This window comes from Pempheris klunzingeri, chromosome 1, assembly GCF_042242105.1.
Source record: "Pempheris klunzingeri isolate RE-2024b chromosome 1, fPemKlu1.hap1, whole genome shotgun sequence".
Classification (NCBI taxonomy): Eukaryota; Metazoa; Chordata; class Actinopteri; order Acropomatiformes; family Pempheridae; genus Pempheris; species Pempheris klunzingeri.
Window position 1 is genome coordinate 33,859,870 of NC_092012.1, and position 15,977 is coordinate 33,875,846.

The window sequence follows — 15,977 nt, forward strand, 5'->3', positions numbered from 1 at the left end:
GCTGGTGTAACTAAACAGAGCCGCCACAGTCCACTACCGTGATGACACCGGTAGTTAAAACCAAAATCTGCACTTTCTTGGGAGATTGATTGATTCAATGATTGCAGACCATATTCAAGTCTCCGTGACAACAAGCACCCATCCTGCTTGAAGTGTCAAAAACTACAGACTCTGTGGCAGCTGCAGGACTGCTGTTCTGACCTCTGACCTCTGTGCAGAGGAGCATTTATAGAGATCAAGAGTATCGCAAAAAATCCTGTCGTGTATCCACAGTTTGCGGTCACTATCAGTAGAGCCTGTTGCTATCTACACTTGTAGGACCGTACCACTGGGTCCAGGACGTGGGGGGGTTAGTTTCCTGTTAGGATGAGCCCCGGTGAGGGAGGGGTGGTGGTGGTGGGGTGGGGGATCGTGAGGTTGGATCCTAATCCGTCAGCCTTGGCTGCAGCACGGCCTTAGGCTAAACTGACATGTAGGCTTTGGACATATGAAAATGCTACTTGGACTTTAGCAATATTTTATTTATATTTGTTTTGGGAACTTTTGGGAAGCCAACTCTGGTAAGACAGTGTTTTGATTTGTTAAATATTTGCTGTTTTGCGCTATTTAATCTGTCGTTTTGTCAGACAGTTTAGTGGGGGAGTGAGACATACTGCTGAGTGAAAGAAAATATCTGTTTCTTCTGTTCCAACATCATCAAAATGGAGCAACAGTTCTTTTTCAGCATATGTAGAGATGAGCGGGAATAAGGACACTATCATACTGGTTTAAATGTCCTCCGTGGCATGTAGGAGGGATCTACTGTCTTTGTCATCAGGATCTAATTAATGTAGCCTGTTTTGGCAGCAAAGATATTGGCGTGAAAATATCGGAGGGAACATATCTGATGAGGCCGAGAGTGGCAGCTCTCAGTAAATGACCAGTTGACAGAATTTTACTCCAAAACAAGCTGCTTTGATGAGTCTGACAGGTTCGCAGACAGGCCGTCCCCAGAAATCACAGAGGATTGTCTTTTGAGCCCCGAGGTCACAGAGGAGCCGAGATTAAAATGAAATCACCGCTTTGACAGTGGGTACGACACATGTCGTGGATGCAGTCTACTGGATGCTTTTGTCGAAAGAAACAGTGCATGTTTTTGGAACAGCTCTGGCCTCTGAGCAATCAAATGGCTCGCTTGCTGAGCGGAGCGCTGGTGCTGCAAATGGGTAGAAAAGGTCAGCCAGTATTGAGGAAATCAGGTTACGCAGTTATGCTGATGACAATTTATATACTTTTGCTAACATTCAAGCAAAAAGATGCAGATTGAGAGAGAGAAACAAACAGTACAAACTGTGCAGGCGTGATGCAGTCAGCCCGAGGGTTTGATAAAAACATCTCATCCAAACATCCAAAGTGTAAAAAAATAAAAAAGAAGAGAGAGCAAAATGAACACATAAACAGTTCAGGTTCATTCTTTGTTTATTTTTTTTCAATTTCTATACCTCGTGAATATGAATGCAGATTACATCCAAATCCCTGAGTGCACAAACATCCTAGAAGGAAGTAAATAAACACTTTTCCAGCTCTCAGAAAATACTGATGTTGTGCCTTTGAGCAAGGTGGAGGGAACCTTCCAGAGGAATTACAGGGGGCGGGGCAGCTTCACCTGCTGGCCACACATCAGCTCACCTGTTGTGTCCACTGTGTGTCACAGCTATTCTTCCTCAGCATTAGTATGTAACTCCATAAGTGTGGACTGCAGAAACGGATGAAGCAAAGACGAGAGTCTGGCTCAGTCCGACTAATAAACGATCTGAGCGTAAAAAGGTCACTTGTGAGATTGAGATAGCTTTTTGTAAATTACTCAGTGACCTCTCTGCTTCCTGTCAAACCTCAGACTCACATTGATTTTCATGATTCACACAGGCTCTTTGACTTTTCATCACCGGGGACAATCTCAGAGGAAGGCAGATCACGGCCTGTTCAAACCCTACACAGGCATAAATGCCCGAGTTGACGTCTGAATCGGTGTGTGTGTGTGTGTGTGTGTCCAGTGTGAGAGGGGTTCGAGTTGATACATTGATAAACACAAACACAGATCAATAAGTGAGACGAGAAGGGACAGGGAGGAAGACAGAGGGAAGAGCAGTGAGCACAGGCGGCCAAACTGTTGCATAAGTGCCAGCTGTGTGAGTCCAGGAGCTGCAGCAGGATGATGAAAGCAACAACGCTTCCCTCAACCAGATGGAGCATCCACCCTCTCACTGCTTCTCCTAAACTGTTCATGTGTTATACATATAAATATGCAGGAAACAGCTAAAAAAAACAAAACTGCATGATATGCTCAGATGTTTGTCATCACATGGTGGTACTGAAATCCCACTCCTGGAAACACAACGATCGACTCTCACGTTTTAACGCTGTGGGATTTCAAAAACGACTCATCCATCCAAGAGCAGCAAATACATCCCGGTGCTTCAATCCAGCCTCTTTAATCCATCGCCGCTATCAGCCACCTCTGTGACTTTCGTGATGAAACAATAATGTGAGGCAACAAGGACAAAATGAAAAAAAAAAAAAAAAAAAAAATCTGCAGTCTTAATCTGGATTAAATTACAGTGTTCGTCATCCTGGCTCCAAACCAGAACAGACCAACCATAGCCCAAACCAAGCGTCCACTTGTCGGATGATAAGAGTACAGTTGTTTCTGGACTGACTCACATATACCTGTCTGAAGATAGTGATCTCAAAAAAATACCCTTAAACACGTCGGCACTAATGACAAATAAAGTGTTTTAAAACTATTCAGTAACCTGAGTCCTTGACAGGCAAAATGTTTTCTCCAACAGTGATTTTACACCAAATGAAGATGAAATCAGTCCCGTTTGTTTACATCATACTTTTAATTTAAATGCTCACACCAGCGGTATCTCAAAATGATGCATGTTGGATTTTGTTTTCTACAATGTGAGACTGAAAGCTGAAGGTTTCCTGTTTGGTTTAGATGTCAAACAGAACACAATGGACTGATAAAGCATCTTTGATTAATATTTGACATGTTTAAAACAGTTTAAGTGTTATATATACACATGATGGTGGTCACTAGTGGGCCGACACATCCTGGCCTTAAAGTGAGACTGTAAAATGCTTCCTCGGTCACTGAAAAACATTTGAGGGTTTTGCCTCCACAGCCTTACTTGCTACGCTATGACCAGTAGTTTATGTTGTCTAACTTTTAGATAGATATTGAATCAGCTGACTGACCTCCTCTGCTTGTTCTACCATTGCTATCCATGTCCATAATTAGCATAATTTAGCTCTCATTATTCTGTAATTTCCGCTGTAAAAGTTCCGTGGCTAACTTTGGTAGTGGTGGTACTGTCAGGGTGCCTTTGGAGCACCGGGGACGGTAGTTGTGCTGTGAAACATCCCAGTGGGAATGTAAAGCAGTAGGAGCAGAGAGAAGTAATAAAACAATATTGGACATATGAAGGTTAAATCAAGGTTTGTGTTATTTGACAGCGTAACACTGCGACTCTGAAATGAATTCCTGTATTTGACATTCGGCTATGCAGCTTGGTTGTCTGTCACAAAACATTTCTACAACACGCCTTCATTTGTTAGGATCCAGCCTCAGGCTAGCAATTGCTTGATTTAGTAAGAATATGTGCCTGACTTCACTGTGCAAGTCCTTTAATCATGCTGGTAATGCATGTGACAGCCAGCAAAATTCCTCAAATGCAATGTCATTTGTGTTATTGTCTTCCTATTGGTGCCTCTGGCCTCCGGTCGCTATAAAAATCAAGACAGATCTGGATGTGTCATCGTTGCAGCAGTGCTGTGTGATGGATCAAAATGGCGTCAGAGCATTTGAGCAGGGAGACGATGAGATTATCTGGTTGTGTGGAAGGACACGCAGCCTACGAGGGAGACTGGGAGTCCTGAACTGCTCTTTCCTGCCTAATGACACTTTTCATTTCTGACCACAATAATGGCCTGCATTTATTTGCAATTTCAAATCTGTTACAAGGAGTAATAAATATCATAAAGTTGATTAGACTGACAGGAAAGGGAACTAAAGCAAAGTGAGAAAAAGCGGAGACAAACTGTGGGAATGAAATTAGAAAGAAACGTCTTGCTCTTCTATAACTACTTGATATATTGTGGACAGATCCCATACTAATAGGTTTTCTACACCTTTGTCCTTGGTTGAGGGTCAAAGGTCATAAGGTGCCTTCACTGTTTATTACAGCATGATTGTGACTGTAATTGTGACTTGCCTTGGCAGGCATAGCCATGTCTCCACTCCATAAGTGCATTCTTCTTTGCCGTTCCACTGACTGACTATCCGTGATGTGTTGTGTGCCTTGTGTTTCAGGTTCAGCATGCAGCACTGTGCAAATCAAGGACGGTAATAGTCTTTCAACTCAGCCGCTGAGGCCTTACATTTGAGAACGAGCCTCCTCATAAGACTGAGCCACAGAATATCTGCGATTTCCAGTTTCCCTTTGACACCTGGAACGCTGAGAGCAACTCACGGCTCCTTGGGAGGATTATGCCATTATAGCTGACAACTTGAGCTTCCTCAGAGTACGACGGCTACACGACAAAGTCAGTCCTGCTCCACTTACAACCGTCAAGAACCATGGATGACCCCTATCACAACAACGTGAACCAGCAGATGACAGAAGGTGGGCAATACACCTACACCCAGGACGGAGGGGGTCAGGACGGCTACCCTTACCAGACGGACTACCCTCCACAGGAGGAGGACGCTGCTAGTGATGCCACCGAGGGCGCGGATGATGATGCGCAGATGTATGAGGGGGAGTACCAGGGCATCCCCCACCCAGACGAGATCAAGGAGGCGCGGCGGGCAGCTCGTCTGGAGGCCAGGAGGAAAGCCCGTCTGGCTGGCCAGCAGGAAGAGGAGGAGGAAAACCTGCCCGAGCAGTATGAAAACATAATGGAGGACTGCGGCCATGGACGCTTCCAGTGGATGCTGTTCTTCATACTGGGCATGGCACTAATGGCCGATGGCGTGGACGGCTTCGTGGTGGGGTTCGTCCTGCCCAGCGCTGAGAAGGACATGTGCATATCCAACTCTGATAAAGGATTGCTGGGTAAGTGACAGCACAGGGAGGCCTACATAGAGTCGGCTTCAGTTTCCCACACTAAACTAACTTCACAGCAGAGTCTACAGCAGTGTCAGCAGCTCTGTGAGGTTCTCAGGCACAACGTGATAACGTCATGCTAACATACTCACAATGATAACATTCTGATGTTAATCATCTTATTCTAGTGTGTTGACATTTACTAATTAAAACCAACCACACGATGAACAGCTGAGGCTGATGGGAACGGCGATATGAAGGGCAGCTCCCCAAAAGTGATGCTAGAACATCTGGATTGCCGCCTGGTGGCTGACTGCAGTGTGGGCCTTAAACCCTGCATCCTGTTTTTATCCCAAAGATGGTTTCTGTCATTCTAGGTAGTTCTCATCTCGCTGGTGTATGTTCAAGTGTTCTGTTGGGGGAAGTGGAGACTAGTCATCCATCTTTATATACAGTCTGTGTTCTAAGCCAACGTATTGGACACATTTTGGGTGGGGATCACCAGTTATTCATCTCAAGGGGAACAACAGTGTCTCTACCAAATTTCATTGCAATTCATCAAAACGTGGAGACACTTTCCTCAGAGCCACACATTTTGACCTCATGGAAGTGTTGAGGGATAAACAAAGACTTAATCCTCTTTGTACCGTGAATGTCCAGCCAAATTTTACAGCAATCCATTCATTTGTTCTTTCATTCAGTTGCTGAGGTTTTCCAGTCTGGCCTAAAGTGGAGAACTGACTGACATTGCCATCGCTCAGACGATGCAGTTAGCGCGGCTCAAAACTGATTTAGCAAACACATTTCTCCGAAACAGCTCTACAGCCTTTTTGGAAGAGCGGCTAATTACAATCATCTGTCGAGGAGGTCCGATCTTTACCCAGAGACGAGGAACTCATCAGTGAAACGATCTGCTGTTGTGCTTGGCTGAAGCAACATCCTGCATACATTTGGCTCCTGATGGCACATGGCCTCGGACCACTGCGTCAGACAGAAATATCCCCCAGCCGCTGGGACAAATTAGGCTGAAAGGATCTCTCTAGGACACCGTGCGTCCAAATAATGTGTGGGTCCATTGTGAGCCACCAGATAGTGAGCTTTGGCATTGGCACTACAAGTGTTTGGAAGTTTACTTGAGGGACGCCACACCACATGATAACTGTGTAATTATATTAGATACCAGACAGAGGAATAAACGCCTTCTTTCAATATTCATTGAATGTTGAATATATGGTGTGTTAAGGATAGTGTTTGCTTTATTTCAGCAGTCTGCTCGCTTCGCTCGTCCCCAAATATTGAGCAAAAGCAGTAAACATGTCAAAAAAATGATTCTGAAATTTGTATTCAGCAGAGACCCAACTTGCTGGGAAATGTACCTTGAAAGTGTCTGTTCCTCTCTTTCTGTGCAGACAACTAAACTGCAAATTAAAGCCCCCCACCTTATTTCCCAGGCCTCGTGTGTAGCCGGGCGGCGTGGCAGATTGCACATCGCTCATTTCATCTTAACAACAGGCTCCTGGGATGATGCATTGCGAGAGATTGATGAGGAACCCAGTGGTGATTGTATTCAGTGTGTGTTCCCAGGCTAATATGGAGCATGTTGCAGCAGTCAGAGAGCCTGGCGGCCTGCAGCGCCCGGTGCAGAGCTGTCAGATATGCTTCAGGCCTCTGACAGGCTGCAGTAGCAGGAGGAAGGCCTGGCGAAAATGAAATCACAGCGTCTGTGCATAACGGGAGGGAAGCACTGATCATTGGCTGAGCATATGAAGTAGATCTGCAGAATGATCCTGTCTGATTCATGGTCATGCTCTGTTCACCAGATTTACAGGATTTAATTTTAACCCTAGTCTTGGATAGCTGATAGAATCTCAAACCTTTTGTTAAAAAGAAGAGGATGGTTGGTGCACTTACCTTCAGCGGTGCTTTTATTGTTTAATCCATAGAGAGAATCTATACAAGAGGCTTGTGGTGGGAGTCACAGTGCTGGAGACGAAGAGAAGAGAAGAGAAAAATCTGGCAGCTTTTAAGTTCCAGGCTTTATGTGGTTGCAGAATTTTAACCAACTATCTCGAGGAAATTGCTTAACTTGCAGCTAATGCGTCTCTGGCACAAAACTGGAAAAGCAATTAGAGAGGTCATGCATAAAGTATGAGATGGTTTTATGATGCGTCCCTGCTGCTATTAAAGGGGCGATGTAGAGTATCTGCGCTGCGTAGCTTTCATTGCCATTCATAGTGTTTTCACATTGTAACACATGTTAATCATGCAAGACGTCCACTTCACTCATGTTTCCCTTTTCCCCTTTCTAGAGGTTCCCTCTGTCTGTTACACTATGACAGCCTCTGGGCTGCTCTTCTTCTTCTGACTCCAGATGAGCTGCTGCTAGTTTGACATGTTTGACACGTGACTTCTTGTTTACTTGAGGTCTGGTTTCTATTCATTTGTCCTGGAGTTCTTTGTCATTGGGAGCGAGTTTCAAACTGGTGATGTACTGAACTGGGTTGTGTCATTAAAAGCTGGTAAAGACGACAGTATTGTGTAAATCGGTGGGTATGAAACATCTGTAACACTTTCTAATGAAAAGGAATCTACAGAGTTAACAGAAAGCACTAAGTATCTCAGGCTGTAACCTCTGAAATTGATTTTAAATTAAAGCGGGACTTGCGATATACTTTGTGTGTGAGTACATACATGCTGAAATATGTTTCAGAATCAGTAGTATTTCTTTACTTTAGACTGAGTGGGTTGAATCTGATTATGCTAATGTATCTGGTGCCATCTAATGATTCAGCCTGGCGTGTTATTAAATCTTTCCTGTTTACATCATCATCATAAAACTTCTCCTTTACCTCCTTTGCTCTACAAAACAAGTCATATATTAGCAAGCTAGTGTTATCTTTGTCGAGTGGCTCAGTTAACTACAGGTAGTGACACCTGACGCTACATATTAACAGCTAGAACAACTATCAGCCAAAGGACTAGTTTCTAGTGCATAAAGCTTCTGCTCAGTAAACATCATAACCAGTCAAAGCAGCTTTCATTCACATTCATTTAGTTCTGTTTTAGTCCGTGTGAGATACAGAACAGCAGAACGGACATATTGTAGGAAAACGGAGCACATTATTCTTCTCACTGTTATCAAACCACAATTGTTAGGTGCCAGTTGTTCATTATTCACTAAACTCATACGTTACATCCTCTAAAACCTTATCCTGTTGTTTAAGTAAAGAAGTTGCACCAATGACTGGTCGTCTGTGCGAACTGAAAAGCCTCACGGCTGCTTAGATTACACGCTCAGGGTTAGCTCTGCACCAGGTGTGTGTTTGGAGAACGAGTGCTCTGCACTTGTGAGTGGATTCATCATCACTTCATCTAGATGTGTTTAATGCATTTACAGTTCTTTCACTTTGAATACTGCAAGAAAAAGGGAAAAATCTTCTCTCCCCTCCAGGGAGACAATGTCCTCACTGTGCTCAAGGACGCTTTAACAGGCAGACAGAAGCTTGCTGCTGCAGGGATTGATCCTGGGCCTCCACCTGAAGGACGGACTTTCTAATCACCTTTCTAAGGCCACCCTGTCAACTTGTCCATGAACATATCCACGGCATACACATGGCCTTAAGCAACAACTTGGCCAGGATATTAGGTGACATGATAGCCTTGACTCTTTGTCCACTGTTGCCCTGAGCAGTCTCTTGTTGAATGAGGTAGGGATGTGCAGCTTGGCGTGTGGAGCGCCAGAGCATTTGGATAGTCTAGTAATCCACAGGGAAGGTGCACACTATGGCTCCACGTGCCGTTAAGCTGCTTAGTCCCACTGTAATTAGGGCTGTGTGTAGTAAAAACACGGAGCAGGCAGGAGGTATGGCGTCCAAAGGTTTAAACAACACGGTGAAGAGGACAGCAGAGGTTGTGGGTTTGAGTTCTGGCAGCAGGGGAGAGCATATTACTCTCCCCAGAGGCATAAAAAGGAAGCACATAATCATTGTTATCTCCATGGTCAGAATCGGGCAGCACAGTCGGTCACTGTTAAGGGCTGTTGCCTGACAACCAAAAGAAATGGCAGAGTAAACCTCCTGCCTGGTGCGTGCTGGGATAGGCTCCAGACCGCCACCACTCAGAGTGGGAAGCTGCAGGTAAAATGTGAGAAAATGAGTTTTGTCCGTCAGGAAGGAAGGTTCCGATAACGGCAAGGAGAACCACAGCAGCACTTAGCAAATGTTACTAAAAGCTGGAGGCAGATTAAAAATATAGAAGGTGAATGTTGTGGAAGTGAAGCACTCAAAATCACCGTGACCTTTATTTCTCCGTCATCTTTCTAGGAGTGCTATAATCAGCGCAGGTATACACTCTGGGAGCGTCATTAAGTCTGGTGTAAGGATGCATCACACTGAATTACTGCTGAAAGTGATGATTTCTCCCTCTGTGTTCTTACAAGGGTACAGGGAGCCCCCTTGTGGACACCAGAAGCACCAGAAGTCTTATCTATGTTGTTTTTTTTTCCCCCTCTTCTGTATTGTTATATCTACTGTAGTCATTCCCTCTGATGATGGTTGTCTGCATGGATGTGTGTGCAGACACAGGAGCCTCCTACTAGAGGGAGTAAGACATGTAACCTGACTGCAGGTGTGAAGGTCAAATGCCTCCAAATGAGGTTTATGTTTGTGTGTGTGTGTGTGTGCAGGTCTGCTGGTGTATGTAGCCATGATGGTGGGGGCGTTTATATGGGGGGGTCTGTGTGATAAGATGGGGAGGAGGAAGTGTCTGATCTACGCCCTGGCCATCGACCTGGTCTTCTCCTTCCTGTCCTGCTTCGCTCAGAGCTACGGCTTCTTCCTCTTCTTCAGGTTCTGCTCCGGCTTTGGGTGAGTTAAAACTGTCATGTTCATGTTCACATTTGCATTTTCAGGCCTCACTTGAACAAAAGCACAACTCTACAGGCTTTTTATAATGACTGACCTTTTCCATAAATAATCCCTTTTGGCGGAAGCAAGCGTCTGTAACATTTAGGGGACAGAAGAACATCCATATTGTTGTATTTGAAACTATTTCTTACAAAATAAGAAAGCTGACATTTAAGTAAGAGGAGTCATCAGTAGCACTTTCATTAAAACCTTCAGGAGGAGCTTGATGTGCAGAGAGGACATGATTCAAAAACACCAGTCGACTCACTTGTTAGTTGATATTGCTCGTTAATATAACACATTTGCATTTTATGCTGCTCACCATAAGCTTTCTGTTTATTTACTTCAGCAGAGCATTTCTTTATTACTCCAATTAAAAGAATTGAAAAATGCTCTTTTCTTGTATTTAATTGGAGTTTTATTGCTGACTTCCTGCTGTCGTCAGCACCTCGGTGCTGTGCACAGATTGATTTTGTAGCTTTCAAAGACACATTTCTTTTGATAATGATTGCAGCCTGAGTGCACCCAGACCTACAATATTGATGTTTGAGTTCTTTGCAAAGCCAAAAAATACAAGGTCACCAAAATAAAAACGTTCTGCTGTTGCTGATTCACTGTGATAATGAGCCCCATGTTAGTCATTAACACTCACATCAGCAGAAGAACTGCGCCCGTTTGCCCGGCTTCACAGAACATAAAGAGCAGGCGCACATCACACCCCCACAAAGGAAGACTTCTCATCATAATAAAAAAGAGAAAAACCTTCTGAAATGCCACTGATTGTCTTGATGCTTGACATATTGTACTGAAATTACATTAAGCTTTTTAAATTGCACCCTTTAAATGTAGTCTATAGGAGGAAAACATTTCGAACACAGTGTTTTCAGAGGCCCCGAGTAATCCTCAGTATCTCACACAATGCATTTCAGCATTAAGTGTAGTCTCTCCAGAGTCAGAGTATTATGAAATTAAGTTTTGAGTGCTGCCTCAGAGATTAACTCATGGTTACATCTGAAAAGTAAAGATCTTAACCTGACAATAGAGCTGTTTATGTCCACACTGAAAGAGCAGGGAACATTCACAGAATTAAACTGTACTGTTAACATTTACATTTCAGTCATAAACCTTTGAGCTCGGCTGCTCCTTTGCTCTTAAGGAGCCATTTACCCAAATGTTACCCCTCTCAGTAAACAGTTCTCACAGGAACTATTTCATCAGCTCCAGTAAATCTTGTTCACAGCAGCACATAAGGACATTGTGACTGAAGACACGTGGCTGTTGAGTCATTTAAACGTAATATGATGTGTTTTAAGCTGCACATATTAGATTCCATGCACCTCCAACATGTTGAGGTGGAGGCAGAAACAGATGTCTCAAAATCTGGACAAATACAAATGAATCTGCAAAGCTAGACATCAGAGGCAAGTGAGAACAGAGGTTTTGTAATGTGGGTGAGCCAACCTTTTAAAAAAGATGCCTCCAGTAAAGCCATCAGAGTCAATCCTCAGAGGCTGACGGACAAAATAAAGTGAGGCGTCTTGCGTTTCCTCCCCCAGGATTGGCGGCGCCATCCCCGTAGTGTACACCTACTTCTCTGAGTTCCTGCAGATGGATAAACGTGGAGAACATCTGAGCTGGCTCTGCATGTTCTGGATGCTGGGAGGCCTGTACGCCTCCTTCATGGCCTGGGGAATCATCCCTCACTATGGTAACACACACACACACACACATGTGATTCTTTGTGCCTGTTAATATGTCTCATCTTTTTACTTATTACCTCCTAAATCCGAATAATTCACATTATAAAAAGTCATAATTTTCCATCACCACCATCATCAGGACTTGAAAATTAATTATATGGGAGTGCTTCAAATGCAAATTACACAGTGGTGCATAAAATAAGACGACAATCAAGATGAGTTTTGTTGCTCCAAAGTAATGAATTCATTGGGACATTAAGATAAACCAGAAAACCGGGTTCTTGAAATATTTACATGCTCTTTACTGGATGGTTTTCCAGGCTGGGGCTTCGCCATCGGCACAGAGGTCCAGATCCACAGTTGGAGGTTGTTCATGTTCATGTGTCTCTTCCCTGTGCTGGCCGCACTGGTCGGAGCCGTCTTCATGCCGGAGAGCCCTCGATTCCTCCTGGAGGTCAGAGCCGCTGTTTCCAGATTAGAAACACAACACTTTTTTGTTCTCTTCTGCCAACACAGGACCACAAAAATACTGTGATACGCGCCCCCTATCCTTATATTCATTATGTCAGTGCACAGTATTAAACATGAGGCTGTGATTGGTTAAAAACGTCGAGTCATCAGCCACCACAGCAACATCCCACTGCTGTGCAAAGGTAGCGAAAGGCTGCTAAGGCGCCACCAGAGCACCACCTACCCCTGTTTCTCACCCTGGACATTGTCAGACCTTTAACCACACGTGGTGTTGTGTTTGCATGTTACAGCAGGGCCGCTCCAACGTGGTCATACCACACTCCCCCAAATTATCACACATATCCCCGTCCGATAAGAGGCAGAGCTCACGGGGACAACTGCATCAGGCTGCTGTGTATGTGGGAGGGAGCACACTGACACATGTGTTATGTAGACATCCATGGATTCATGTGTGTGTGTGTGTGTGTGTTTTCCAGAGTGCCCGACACGATGAGGCCTGGATGGTCCTGCGACAAATGCACGACACCAACTGGAAGGCCAAGGGAGAGCCTGAGAGAGTCTTCACTGTGAGCCAATTAGCTGATGTAGACGTTCTTTGGCAAAATAAATGTACCTGCAGGCTGTTAGATCTGCTCCTCGTCTGCCACAAATAATTCAGAGGAAAAATACGAGGCATTGGAGCTTTTTTCAAATTCTAAATTAAATGTCACCGCCAATCATTGGCATGTGTCTGTGCTGTTAGTGAAAAACATGATTTCACACAATACATCGGACTTTTATTAACAGGTGGACCTCAACAAGCAGACGAGCACCTGTGTAAATAATTAAGGATGGCTGGGTTCCATTTAGCTGGCTCAGTTTTGTGGTCCTGATCTTAATGCGTGTTGCCAGACTGCCACTCGAACATAATGAAACCCCCATTCATGTTGTTAGTAACACCTTAAATAACTATTTAATAATAATAAGAAATAATAATACTTTCCTGCATACACACATACTGTATGAACTGGATACACACATCAGAATAACAATAAGCTGTATGATTTAAGAAGAAGACCCAGTTTAAAATCTTAAAATGAAGACAGAGTTGTTCTCTAATGTCCAAACTCGTCTCTCTCTGTGAAGGTGACCAACATTAAGACTCCACAAACTCAGGAGGACGAGTTCATAGAGATCCAGAGTGACACTGGGACGGCCTTCCAGCGCTGGACCGTCAGACACATGACCATGCTGCAGCAGGTCTGCACGTCACTCCCACACTGCACTAAGACTCAGCTTTGTCGTCCTTGAACTGAACGCCTCGGGAAGCGTTTTCATCCCTTCGTCTATCTTTACTGTCTGTCTTTCAGGTGATGGCTAACGCTATGTCACTATCGGCTCCAGAGCTCCGACTGCAAGGCCTCCTCCTGGTTGTTGTGTGGTTCTGCTTGGCCTTCAGGTAGCTGTTTAGCTTGTAGATCCACATCGAGACTTGAGGCCAAAACATCTGAGTAGAATACATTGATATAGATTTGCATTCAAGTCGTGCATTTTAAGAATAGTTTGGAAGTGGATTTCAAAACTTCTCCGAGGCAGAGCTAAAAAAAAAAACAGCGTCTAGATCCCTTTGTTCTTGTATGTGCTCAGGTGTGTGTGTTTCTGTGTGTACCAGCTACCATGGGCTGGGGGTGTGGTTCCCTGATATGATCAAATACATGCAGTATGAGGAGTACGAGTCCAAGGTGAGAGTGTTTCACCGAGAACGGGTCGAACGGTTCCACTTCAACTTCTCTCTGGTCAACCAGATCCACCGCGAGGGAGAGTACATCCACGACAAGTAACGTCACTCAGCATATATAGATATATTCCTATCATATCTGTGCCGTGGTTGTTAAAGTCCCACTTCGCTCCTGCCTAATGAGATTTCTTTTCTGTCACTTAGGTTTGCCAACATTGAGATTAAGTCTGTGAAGTTTGAGGATTCTCTGTTTGAAAACTGCTACTTTGAGGACATCAAGTCAACCAACACCTTCTTTGAGAACTGCACCATCAAAAACACCGTCTTCTATAACACAGGTATCAAGCAAAGATTGTAATTAGGGTTTGTTTATAACCCTGCTGGCTCCATAAGGTCTAAAGCTCTAGAAGTGTTTCACCTTCTTCCCGTCCCTCTGCTGTCTCCAGACCTGTGGCACGAAAAGTTCAAAGACTGCCGGATGGAGAACACCACCTTCATCCACCCTAAGAAAGGCTGCCACCTGAACTTCCAGGAGGAGAACGACGTGGTCATCTACATGGTCAGCTTCCTGGGCAGTCTGGCGGTTTTGCCTGGCAACATCATCGCAGCTCTGTTCATGGACAAGATAGGACGAATCAAAGTAATAGGTGACCGCAGCAGCACAGCTACAGTAGCTCTGGACACATGGCTCTTTTCTTTGTGGAGTTTTTTGCCAAATCTCTTTTCTTCTCTCTAGGCGGCTCCTTGTTGGCGTCGGCTGCCTGTACTTTCCTGCTGCTGCTGAGTTTCAGTCAAGGAGCTGTCATATGTTTTCAGTGTCTCTTCTATGGCATCAACGTGGCGGCCTGGAACGGCCTACAGGTCGTTTCCGTGGAACTGTACCCCTCCTCCAAAAGGTACAGTCCATCCCACTGGTAAAGGGTCTTCTCCACCCCTTCCCCGAAAGTTCACTGAAGCGCCTTTCTAGTTATTTCAACTACTCAAAGCACTTTTACATCCTCATTCATACAGGAGGAAGTGTAATGTGGAGGAGACTGTTCTTTCATACTCATTCACACACTGAAGCCAGCAAGGCTTGAGGGACGACCCACTCTACCACTGATCCACAGCCACCCCGAAAATGTCTAATCATAGCTCAGCAACAGTAACTAAGCACAGCAGGCCTGTGGAAACCTACACGCCAGTTAAACTCCTGCCCTGAAAGGCACAGGATAATTGTGCCAGCTAAGAATTTAGAGTGAAATCTTTGCCAACTTGGACAAAGTCAGTCAAAGTCAGTTTTGCCCTCTAATACGATGAATCTGCACACATAGAACTTTCCCTTTTTGCATTGAGTCAGGTTGTGAGTCCAGCAACACAAAGCACTGCAAAAACACATCTTCAGTTATCTTTATATACATAAATATGTTCTTGCAGCATAAAGGGGCTTCAACTATCAGTGTCATGCATCTAATCTTTCCTCTCTCTCTCTCTCTCTCTTCTCTTTGTCTCTGCAGAGGGACGGCGTTCGGCATCATGAATGGTGTCTGTAAGTTTGCGGCCATCATCGCCAGCTTCATCTTCGCAGCCTTCATCGGCATCACTAAGATCATCCCCATCTTCCTGGCCTTCTCCGCCCTTGTCTGCGGAGGTCTGGTTGCGCTCAAGCTGCCCGAAACCCGTGAGAAAATCCTCTCTTGAAAAGCCAAACTCCTGCAGCCTCCAGGCCCGACCACAGTATAGCTACTGGGAAGGCTTTTTGATAAAAAAAGTATCAGCTTAAACTGAAAAGGAAAGACGAGGAGGGGAGGCCGTGCTGTGTGTATGAGTCTGCCGAGGTTATATGATTAAAAATGTTGAAAACCCGTCTGGTTGCCTACGTGAAGCTGTGGTCGCTTTCTATTCCCTCTGTAAGCTCCTCAGGCTGCCCAGCATCTCTGTCACATCATATAGAGAAAAGTGTGTGTTATTTCCCTTTTTATCATGTAATGCCGCCCTCTATTCACACACACACACACACACACACACATGCACTCATACACACACACACACACGGTGTAGCATCATTTGTTTTGTTTGCGGTTTGTGTAAAAGAAAGATTAATATGAGATGA

The 15,977-nt window shown here is 44.6% G+C and overlaps 1 protein-coding gene across 1 annotated transcript; it reads left to right on the forward strand.

The window, feature by feature from the left end:
- The first annotated feature begins 4,624 nt into the window (after positions 1-4,624).
- On the forward strand, positions 4,625-15,565 carry sv2ba (synaptic vesicle glycoprotein 2Ba). Its single transcript, XM_070829903.1, has 12 exons — positions 4,625-5,102; positions 9,778-9,958; positions 11,554-11,705; positions 12,018-12,151; positions 12,645-12,734; positions 13,294-13,407; positions 13,518-13,606; positions 13,820-13,984; positions 14,090-14,223; positions 14,332-14,532; positions 14,622-14,781; positions 15,382-15,565. Exons 1-12 carry the CDS (start codon positions 4,625-4,627, stop codon positions 15,563-15,565), a joined length of 2,082 nt encoding a protein of 693 aa, XP_070686004.1.
- The last annotated feature ends 412 nt before the right edge of the window (positions 15,566-15,977 follow it).

Bases quoted from the DNA above. Each gene is read 5' to 3' on its own strand.
- sv2ba (XM_070829903.1), top strand. From the start codon at position 4,625: ATGGATGACCCCTATCACAACAACGTGAACCAGCAGATGACAGAAGGT. The intron at 13,408-13,517 runs GTCTGCACGTCA...TCTGTCTTTCAG, and splicing joins ACATGACCATGCTGCAGCAG to GTGATGGCTAACGCTATGTC. The intron at 14,533-14,621 runs GTGACCGCAGCA...TCTTCTCTCTAG, and splicing joins AGGACGAATCAAAGTAATAG to GCGGCTCCTTGTTGGCGTCG.